General features: G+C 40.5%; 1 protein-coding gene across 1 annotated transcript; it reads left to right on the forward strand.

Moving 5' to 3' along the window:
* The first annotated feature begins 1,408 nt into the window (after positions 1–1,408).
* Positions 1,409–10,878, forward strand: svopb (SV2 related protein b). The gene is made up of 16 exons (XM_063480660.1): positions 1,409–1,467; positions 1,679–1,809; positions 2,561–2,646; positions 2,727–2,825; positions 2,934–3,005; positions 3,097–3,221; positions 3,327–3,390; positions 3,476–3,601; positions 3,686–3,814; positions 3,920–3,993; positions 4,327–4,403; positions 4,489–4,593; positions 6,125–6,236; positions 6,343–6,424; positions 6,526–6,615; positions 10,684–10,878. Exons 1-16 carry the CDS (start codon positions 1,409–1,411, stop codon positions 10,876–10,878), a joined length of 1,626 nt encoding a protein of 541 aa, XP_063336730.1.
* Positions 10,879–11,079: the final 201 nt, after the last annotated feature.

Here is an 11,079-nt window from a genome sequence, read left to right on the forward strand (position 1 = left end):
GAAGAAGTCATAATTGGGTTTCTTCTCAGTGAGCTTCTGAAAATAAACAGCATTATTTGACATGATGACAATGTGAGTGAACAGACAGCAGCATCCTTTCCATAGCATGAGTGGCTTTTGGGTAGAGGGTGACAGCACAACCTACTGTCGGCCACAGGTTATGACAGATACTCAGCTGCTAATGACTGAAGCGCAGTGCTGGTATAAATAAAGTTACTGTTGTAGGCTATTTGATGTCACCTTTTTAAAGTCTTTGCCTGGCTTTTAGCTCCTATTCTTTCAGAATAACAACAATATTAATACTTAAAGACCACAAATTTAAATTTTAATGACCACATTAAAAACTATAAGTAGGCTATATGAGCTTTATTTTTCAAGTTTATGTTTGATTGATTGTAGTGCACTGTAATTATTTGCAGTAACAGGAAAAAGCCTGGCTTGGTGGGTTTGTTTTTCTTTATATTATTACTTATAAGAAAATTTGCCGTTTGAACAAACTCCTGAGAACCGAGCTCTTGTCTGGGATGCACTTTTTAATTACTCCAGTATAAATCTGAGATTAGCTGGATCAATGGATCAATGATATAAATTAAGCTTCCGCTTTAAGCAGGAAATCGTTGCTTTGTCTTAAGTGTTTCCCAAAATGTGTTTATTTTACCTCACGATACAATAAAATCAGCAATTCTTTCAACATTAAAAATTTTATTGCATATAATCTCCTGTTAACCTTAATATGTATTTAAATAAAACCTATCATTAATATATAATGTCATAAAGAACTAACTGCTCTTTTTGCTATCTGTCCATAAACGGTCTGTACCACCGAGTGAGATTAGCATCAAACTAACCTGCTCTCAGGTTAACCAGCTCAGCTTCGACCAATCGGGAACTTGGACTTGCAGTCAAGCTCCTACGGGATCAGTTTACACTAGAGTAAAAAAAATAAAACAAAACAAATAGAAACTTAAAAAAAATAAACAACCACATAATGATGATATAGCATCAACTTGAAATGCAAAAAGATACTTTCATTTCCAAGATATGTTCTGGTCGATACCTTTTCTTTTTTCTTTTTTTTTTAATAAATTCTGCTTAGAACAACAAATAAGACTTCGTGGTGACATTAAAGTCTTGGAATATTTCTTCCGGTTCCTTTGACAGTCTATTTAAAGATATTGATCAATTATGTGATAGTACTTTAATCCAATGGGATCGCTTCTTTGACCAGAAGCCAGTTTGACCACACGGCACTTCTGCTTCCTGCTCTAAGCCCTCCCCTCTCTGCCCTGCGGGGGTTGTTCTCTGATTGGGTGTCTCCTTGAAAACTTGAAGTGACTGCTCCAGCAGGTTTGTCCGCAAATCACCTGTGCGCTATGAGCTGGAACTCACCGCTCTCCGTGACAACAAAATGGACAACTGGCCCAGAACAGCTAAGATCTCTTACAAGCGCTGGAGAAACTCTGAACAGTGGTAAAGAGAAAAACACGAAAAATATGAGCTTTCTTGCTTTTGTAACCTCATCAAAGTTGTCTTGGCTGTTTCAAGGAAGGACCTGCTATGTTTACATACCGGAGTGTGAGCCACAGGGCTAAGTGCAAATGTATTTAACGACAAACTTTGGTATGTCTGAAAGACAAACTTTTTTTTTCATGTCTTCTTCTTGTGTGCTGGCACTTAGGGGTGATGCAGATTTTGTGGGTCAAACTGATGAGGACCAGGGCACAGACGCTGAGATTTGCACCATAGCTTCAAATTTTGACGCAGAGGCTACGCAGTCTTCATCCGCCTCTGGGTCTAATAAACCCGAAGGTGTGTACAATATAATTGTTATTTTTGTTTTAATTGTTGTGTGTGGAACTGTGGTGGCGGTAAAGTAAGAAGGGGATTAGAAAGTATTAACATAAAAAGACCCTTTGTAGCAGTGTTGATCAGCTGGATTGGATTTTGATAAATGTAAATGTGGATATGGGTTAATTACACATGAAAGTAGACTCATCTTATATTGGCCATGTCTTGTTTTTAACTGGCCTAAAACATATAAACAGAAGAACTGCTTTTTTTAATCTGTTATGCATCAAATTTGATTTCTTTATTATATATTTTCACAAGGCAATGAAGTGTAACTGTGCTGAAAAAACCTTGTGAATTTAGCACCCTGTCCAAGATGTAAAATGACCTTTGAGTGTGTGATACTGAATAACATGCTAATGCCAGGGTTCTCAGAGTGTGGCAGTCCTTGGTAATAACCATATGCAACTAGGAAAGATTGCACATCTATACATTGAATTAATTAACATATTGTTATCTAGGAGTGCTAAGTCAAAAACACAAATGCCTGATTTCGCTTCTTTTCGCAGTCTAAATTTCTTTAAAGTTATTTTCCTGTGTCTGAATCTTATCCTGGCTTTTTAAAGACATGAACGGTCATCAAGACTTGATGTTAATGCTATTAATTTGTGCTTGCTCTGCTTCTTGATCCTTTGTGATTCTGCAGACATCTGTTTATGTCTGTTTTGTTTCTGAGACTGATCATGCAGTGACCGATGTGTTTTATTAACAGAGACCTTTACAGTGGATGATGCCTTGGAGGCAGTCGGATTTGGAAAGTTTCAGTGGAAAATCTCTTTCCTCACTGGACTGTCATGGGTAATAAATCTTAAAATAAGTCCAAACAGCTTCATCAACATGCAGATACTGCACATCTCTAACTGGATGCTCTCCCTCAGGTAGCAGATGCCATGGAGATGATGATCCTCAGCATCTTGGGGCCCCAGCTGCACTGTGAGTGGAGGCTCCCCAGCTATAAAGTGGCACTCATAACATCGGTAAAGTCCCTTTACCTTTTATTGCTTTACTAGAGATTTTTGATCATATAATATAGTCAATGACCTTTTTTTTTTTTTTTTTCTTTTGTGCTGTTGTTGTTGGAACAGGTGGTTTTTATCGGGATGGGGATCAGTTCACCGATTTGGGGAAATGTCGCCGACAAGTACGGCAGAAAAGTAGTGAGTCTCACGTCTATGATTCTCATACATGATTTTATGAGGTTTGTAAATGATCTCATGTATTTCCTGTAAATGTTTCTGTGCTAAACAGGGTCTGAAAGTTTGTATGTGCTGGACTTTGTACTACGGCCTGCTGAGTGCCTTTGCTCCAGCGTATGGCTGGCTCTTGTTCCTGCGGGGCCTCGTAGGCTTTGGTATTGGAGGAGCTCCTCAGTCGTAAGTTTGATTCTTCCTTCATGCATAACAAGATACATCAGTAGTTCCTTAATGAGCGATATCCAAGAAAACAATATGAACAATAAAGATTTAATCTTGTTTTAGGGTCACGCTGTACTCAGAATTCCTTCCCATGAAGGCGAGGGGCATCTGCATTATGCTGATTGCGGTACTGCGGTCATTTTCTTATAAACTCTCTTTTGATATGATTAGCTGCACTGCACTATATCATCCTAACTGTTTGTCTGCATCAGGCATTCTGGGCAATTGGTGCTGTGTTTGAGGTCCTCCTGGCCTTGATGGTAATGCCTGATCTGGGTTGGAGGTGGCTGCTCGGCTTTTCCACAGTACCATTGGCAATCTTTGTTTGCTTCTGCTTTGTAAGTATGTCTGTGATGGGTAGAGGTCCGCCAAAATAGAAAAAAAGTTGAAAGTCAATCAGCTCAGTTTTCTGTGTTGCAAAGTGGTTGCCGGAGAGTCCTCGTTTTGATGTGCTATCGGGAAGACGAGAAAAAGCCATGGCAACCTTAACGCGCATTGCTAAAGAGAATGGGAAGACCCTGCCTCAAGGCAGGCTGATCGCTTATAATCAGGTGGGGATGAGATTTTATTTTTTCTGGATATGAATCTAAATATATGCAGTGCTTAAATGTTCAAAATAAAATGTCCACTTTGTATTTTTGTCTTTAATTACACAGAATGAACGTGGACGGATTAAAGATCTCTTTGCTCCTCAGTACTGGAAGACCACGCTGCTCCTGTGGTTTATATGGTTAGCTTAAGTGACACACTCTCTAATATAAGCCTTCTCTATTTAAAGGGAGTCATTTTTAAATCAGTGGTTAACAGCTCGGCATCATGGCCTTATTTTATCAAGTTTTTTTTGTTGTTGTTGTGGCAGTTATAGCATTACCGTTACCATAATGACTTGTATACAGGTAACCAGGAACAATACTTAAAATCCTCTGTGTGGACTGGATGTGATGTGATTCCTAATGCAAGGGGGAGTAACAGTAGTACCTGATTGACATATTAAATGCTTTATTTTCAACTTCTCGCAGAACTAATGTTCTAAAAAAAAAGATCTTTTTACTTTTGTCAAAAGGTTTTCGAATGCCTTCTCCTATTACGGGATTGTCCTGCTGACAACTGAGCTGTTCCAAGCTGGAGATTTGTGCGCGAGTATGTTTACAGCTTACTTTGTGCAGAGCTGCTTTTAATGTTTTCAATTGTTGAATTACAACAAATCCCAAATGCTTCCTTATAGTGACCCAAGGAGCCAAGATTGAGCCAGACTGCAGTCTTGAATGTAGATATTTAACGTCAGCCGACTACAAAGACCTTTTATGGACGACCTTGGCTGAGTTCCCAGGTAAAATACTCGCTGCTTGCAGTCTGTCAGAGGCGTGGTGTGCAGTAAGTTGAAAGTCTGACAGCTGACATAGAGAAAATGTCCATTTTTTTGGTAATTTCCCATCAACTTAATAGTAGTTATACTGTAGAAAAAGTGGCAAACAAACAGTGAATTTGAAAACTATTACTGGTTTTCAAAATGTCCCTGAAATACTCATTTCCTTTAAACTTTGATAAAGAAATTTATGTTTTTTAATCCGTGTTTAATTGTGGGCATGTACCTTTCCTTTTGTTCATGTCCAGATCAACATGCAGTGTATTGATTAGTGGCTCTGAGCTGCAATAGCTTAACAGTTAATGAGCTGGAAGCATAAGCATTTATTACAAAAGTGATTTTAGACTTCAGGTACAAATAAAAAAAAAAAAAAAAGACAGCTGAAATTTAGGAGCAGCTGAATTGTGTGGCTTCATAAATAATTATAGTTAGAAATGAGACACAACACGCCACCCTCATGAGGGTGCGAGGTAATGACAGACCATATCCACAAGAGTGATGGAGATGGGCATGCATACGCGCTTCACTATATTTACTGGGCATAACATCAGTTTAGGCAGGTTGTGAAGTCTAGTTCGGCCACACAAAATAATAATTTTGTCTTTTTGAAAAAGACTGTTGCACTGTTATGTTCATTGTGAGGACTTAGACAGAGACAGGGATTATTCTCGCTTCCAGACACCACATGGGAGTGGTTCATCCTTATCCTACTTTTTCTAAATCCACAAGAGTATGTATTAAAGATAGATAAACCTACTATGACATCACTCATTTCTTAGGGACGTCCCATTGTGAAGCTTCAAGATGGGCATTTTCTCTGTCCCCATATTGGTGTTTTGAAACTGAATGTGAAGAGAGGAGTGAGAAACTGAGGAACACTGAACGCTGGGTAATCTTTTCAAACGGTTGCAACATCCCCCTCTGTATAATCTGTGAATCTCTGAGATCCTGTACTGATATATCATAAAAATGGCGGTAAAAGCCGACTCGACCGTACCCTTTAGTCTTCAACGGCAACGTCGCTGTTAGGCACCGCCCACATAAAAAAAGTATCCTGTATTATAATAAGACGTGAAGCTAGCGTTTGAGCCCACAAAGTCATCAGGAAAGTGTTGACTGTGGATACAGAACAAGAGTCCCTTGGCCTGTTTCCCTCTAGATTTCCATGCAACTATAAGTCTGTTTGTAACTACAGGAGGCATCCCCTGCTGGCCATTATACAGAATGCATGCTTAATACAATTCAATATCACCTTCACTTTTCAGACCTCAAAGACAATCTTTAATATGCAGTCTACATACTGATAAAGCCAACTAAAGACGATGCTTTGACGTTTTTCAGTGGTTTGAAGCTGGGCAGAGTATAGCGTACAAACATGTGTACATTCTCAGAATAAAGAGAACGAGATACAAAAAAAAGTGCTCTTTAAGAGAATGACTCCATCTTTCACTGTTGAGTGCAGTCGTTGATCGTTTGTTTTTGATGTTGGTTTCAGGTCTTTTAGTCGTCCTTCTGCTAGTTGACTATATCGGCAGGAAGAAAAGCATGGCACTGTGTTTCCTCATGTTTTCCTTGTGTATTCTACCGTTATACGCTTGTATTGGGAGGTACGTTTGTTTTTTAATATCATAGTACAACAGCAGCTAACCCAAACATTCTTGACATTAAAACACCCAGGCTGATTTTTAACTCTCTTTTTTTAAATTAATCCAGGATTGCCCTTACCATCTTTATCTTCATTGCCAGAGCCTTCATCTCTGGTGGATACCAAGTTGTTTTTGTTTACACACCAGAAGTGCGTATTACTTTTCAATTTAGCAGATTTTGTTTGTTTGTTTTTTCAGACAGGTCAAATTGGACAAGCTGTACTCACCGACTTTTCTTTCTTTTGTTTAGGTGTTCCCTACAGAAAACAGAGCTTTAGCAATGGGAACGTCAAGCGCCATGGCCAGGTTGGGTGCTCTGATTACACCCTTTGTGGCACAGGTATGAAGCAGTCTCCTATTTTCGTGTTTTTGTACAAGCTAATAAAATGTTTTCGGTAAATTTTGTGCAAATCTATCTCCTAAATGAAATTCTTTTTTTCTTAAAGGTCTAAGATGTTAGGTTCTCTATTACATGTAAGAGCAATAGTACAATGCATACACACAATGGCCATGTTGTTAAGTACACCTACTTGAGGAACCTACTTGTTTTATCTTCTTGTGTCTGGTGAAATTGAAAATGTTCAAATGTAAGTGATCACAATGGGACTTCAGCCTTAACATGATCAGGAAATGCTATTTCCATTTTCACAGAGGACTCTGCAGTGACTGTGAATGACTTCTTTCTCCATGGTTTTACTGGAGTTCAAAAACCAACATTGTTGTTAATGTCACACATGTCACAAGATGGCGCCAGTGTTCACGGCAAGCCGTCTACTCCGCTGTTGTTTGTTGTTTGTCGTCCTTCTCTCTATGTGCTGCCCTGATGTCTCTACGTTACTTGTCTACGATCGCCAAACTCTTTTGAATCTCCGGCCTTTGGACTACCGGACACAAGATTTTAAATGGAGATCTGAAAATCCTCCTCCGCTTTCGAAGGACTTTCCTGATTACCTCCGCCACTTACCATCTACCTTCTCTCAAAGGAAACGTTCACGGAGACGGGGTAAACGTGGCGGCATCCGTGTTCGTATCAAGGCCTTTTTTAAGTCCTATGTTGCGATAAATGATCGCTATTTTATAAACAACTTGTCATCTATTCCTGCCCTCCGGGACCATGCTAACTTCAGGCTATTCTGTCACCGCTGGATTCGCCCCGTTGGACCTTATGGTTACCTGGACTTCCCAGCTGATCTTCCACCCGCTAGGTGCTGGGTGCGGTCCTCCAGAGGAGGTGCGAATCTCGGCAACCTTCGCCTGCTGCGGCGTTCTTCTACCAGTGACAGTGTGACCGCTCTCCGTATGGCCTTGCTAAATACAAGGTCACTGGCGAATAAGACTTTTATTTTAAATGATCTTATTCTATCGTCGGGACTGGATTTCTTATTCCTGACGGAAACTTGGCTTCGCCCCGGCGAACTTTTTCCCTTCTCGGAGCTGCTCCCACCTGACTACGCTTTTATCAGCTCACCCCGGACCACTGGTAGAGGTGGAGGGCTAGCTTCAGTTTTTAAAGACAAACTTCGGCATCAGCAGCTGCCACCTGTTCTGTACCCCAGTTTCGAGGTGCAGTTATTGGAAGTGAACTGTGTCCCCTCCATCCTCTGTGCTGTGGTGTATCGCCCCCCGAAGCTTATCAAGGATTTTCTTCCAGAATTTGCTGATCTACTGGGGAGCCTTGTGCTACGCTATGACCATATACTAATTGTTGGTGACTTCAACATTCATGTTTGCTGTGAGGACAATTCGCTAGCCAAGGATTTCCTCGCTCTTATTAGCACCCTCAATTTCACCCAGTGGGTAAGTGAACCAACCCACACTAAAGGTCATATACTTGATTTGGTACTTTCTTATGGTCTGGATATTTGCATCACGGACATAAAGGACTCTGGGATTTCTGATCACTTCCCGGTTTTGTTTAATACTGTAGTGAGCGATGTGGATTTGAACAGTGATGGTCCTGTGCGGCAAACGCGCACGATTAACTCTCAGTCAATCGCCCACTTCATTGATGCTTTCCTTGACTCTCCCCTCTCTGATGCTAACTGTAATGGGGTTTTATCAGCTGATGGGCTTGCTAACCTCTTTTATACTACATGTGCTGACATTCTTAACTCTGTAGCACCTCTGAGGATTAAACGTGCCAAACCCTCACAACCCTGGCTAAATGATACTACTCGCGCCCTTAGGCGTGAATGTCGTCGTGCTGAAAGAAAATGGAGGAAAGACAAACTCCACGTCTCTCTGGACATCCTCCATCATTGTTTATCTAAGTATCAAAAGTCTGTTAAAGCTGCCAAATCTGCCTTTTTGTCTAGCATTATTATGACTAATAGCCACAACCCCCGAGCCCTTTTTAATACTTTTAACTCTGTGATAAACCCTTGCACTGTCATTTTTAGGGATGCCTCCCCTGCTCTTTGTGATAAATTCTTAAAGTATTTCTCTGACAAAATCTCAGCTCTAAGGGCTTCTCATTCATCTCATTTTTCATCAGTTCTAGATCCAGTTCCAGCCTCTGAATGCTTGACTGTCTTTCAACAGTTTCAGCCAGTGTCTTATTCTGCTTTAAAAGATATAATTGATCATCTCAAAATCTCTGGTTCCCCGCATGATATTCTTCCTTCTCGTTTCTTTAAGGAAGCTTTACATGTTATTGGTCCCTGTATCTTATCTCTGCTGAATGCATCGTTGTCATCAGGTTGTGTACCGTCTGTCTTTAAGCATGCTGTTGTGCAACCTATTATGAAAAAGAAAAATCTTGACGCTAATGATCTCACTAACTACAGGCCGATCTCCAAACTCCCTTTTATTTCCAAAATATTGGAAAAGGTCATTCTAAAACAACTTCAGGAATTTTTAGCTGCAAATAGTATAAATGAAAAGTTTCAGTCTGGTTTTAAACCTCGCCACAGCACAGAGACAGCCTTACTTAGAGTTTTTAATGATCTTCTCTTAACTGTTGACTCTGGCTATTCCGCGGTTTTAGTTTTACTTGACTGCTGCTTTTGACATGGTTAACCACAACATTCTTCTATCAAGATTGGAACATGTTGTTGGTCTCAAAGGTACCGTTTTATCTTGGTTTAAATCCTACCTCTCAGAGAGGTCGTTCTCTGTTGCTATGGGGCAACACTCTTCGGCTTCTGCCCCTATTTATTGTGGTGTGCCCCAAGGGTCCGTGCTCGGTCCTGCTCTTTTCTCTTTGTACATGTTGCCGTTGGGATTAATTTTTAGAAAATACAACATCTCCTTTCACTGTTATGCCGATGATATCCAGATTTATTCACCTCTGAAATCCGATGTGTCTGCTTCTTTGCAACCTCTGTTCAACTGTTTGCATGAAGTAAAAATTTGGTTATCACATAATTTTCTTACGTTAAACGAGAATAAGACCGAAATCATAATCTTTGGTAGTCACACCCCGCTAGACCAGTTGACTGATGCCCTAGGCCCCCTCGCTAGCCATCTCTCGCCCACTGTAAGAAACCTCGGAGTGTTCCTGGATGGCTCTTTTAAACTTGAGAAACAGGTCTCCACTGTGGTGAAAAACAGCTTTTACCAGTTGCGTCAGATTTCCAAAGCAAAGTCGTTCCTCCCTTTAAAGGAACTTGAAAAGCTTGTTCACGCATTTATCACATCCAGATTGGACTACTGTAACTCCCTTTACTCGGGCCTCCAACACTCTTCTCTTTACCGGCTTCAGTTAATTCAAAATGCAGCTGCGCGTCTTTTAACAGGTACAAGAATCCATGAACACATAACTCCAATATTAGCCAAATTACACTGGCTCCCTGTTAAATATCGCATAGATTTTAAAATTCTTTTGTTCACCTATCAAGTTCTGAATAATTTAGCGCCCACCTATTTCTCTGACCTACTCCACCTATATAATCCCAACAGAACACTTAGATCATCCAATCACTTGCTCCTTGCACAACCTAGGTCTCGAATGAAGTCGAGAGGAGACCGGGCCTTTGCGATCGTGGCACCTAGACTCTGGAATACCCTCCCTGTACATATTCGTATGGCCGAGTCTATCCAGTCTTTTAGATCTCGTCTTAAAACTTATCTGTTTACTTTGGCCTTTGATTCTAACTAGTTGGCTGATTTTTAGTTTATTGTCTTGTTACCTATTGTTTGTTGTCTTATTTTATTGTTTGTTTTAATTGTTTCGTGTTTTGACTGACTGTGAAGCACTATGGTCAACACTGTTGTTTTAATATGTGCTATATAAATAAACTTTGATTTTTTTTTTGATTTTGATTATTTAAAGAATATCATAAACTATATGATAGTTTGACAATATTGTGACTTGTGGTAGATTTAAATTAGTCCAGTCAGGCTCTTTATTATTTAAGAGGTGTGTTTTTCTCTGTTTGGCCTCTCACTTTTTATGTTTTGGTTCTAGGTGTTGCTCAGGACGTCGGTGTATTTGACTCTGTCGGTGTATTGCAGCTGCTCTCTGCTGGCTGGCGTTGCATCTTGGCTCCTGCCCATCGAGACATTGGGAAGGAATCTGCAGGAGTCCAGTCTCGACCAGGAGACTGGAGGGCAGACGACCTCCACCACCAGAGATAATACAACGCGCTCAGCGGACCAGTGACGGATAAGGCAGGAATATAATAAAAAAGAAAGTGTGAAACCTGTTCTCCCACCTTCCAGTCTCCTGCAGTTACGTTTGTTGTCAGTAGACTCATCTGCGCAACGATGGGTGAAGAACAGCAGGGGGGACTCCCATTACAGACGGGGAGTGACAATTGAGGCTTGGCCTAATGAGAGCGGAAGAACACTTGTTGGACTGGTT

Source organism: Pelmatolapia mariae, linkage group LG7 (assembly GCF_036321145.2).
Source record: "Pelmatolapia mariae isolate MD_Pm_ZW linkage group LG7, Pm_UMD_F_2, whole genome shotgun sequence".
Lineage (NCBI taxonomy): Eukaryota > Metazoa > Chordata > Actinopteri > Cichliformes > Cichlidae > Pelmatolapia > Pelmatolapia mariae.

Coding starts and splice junctions, on each gene's coding strand:
- svopb (XM_063480660.1), top strand. CDS start 1,409: ATGGACAACTGGCCCAGAACAGCTAAGATCTCTTACAAGCGCTGGAGA. Junction 3,006..3,096: donor ACAAGTACGGCAGAAAAGTA/GTGAGTCTCACG, acceptor TGTGCTAAACAG/GGTCTGAAAGTTTGTATGTG. Junction 3,391..3,475: donor TCTGCATTATGCTGATTGCG/GTACTGCGGTCA, acceptor TGTCTGCATCAG/GCATTCTGGGCAATTGGTGC.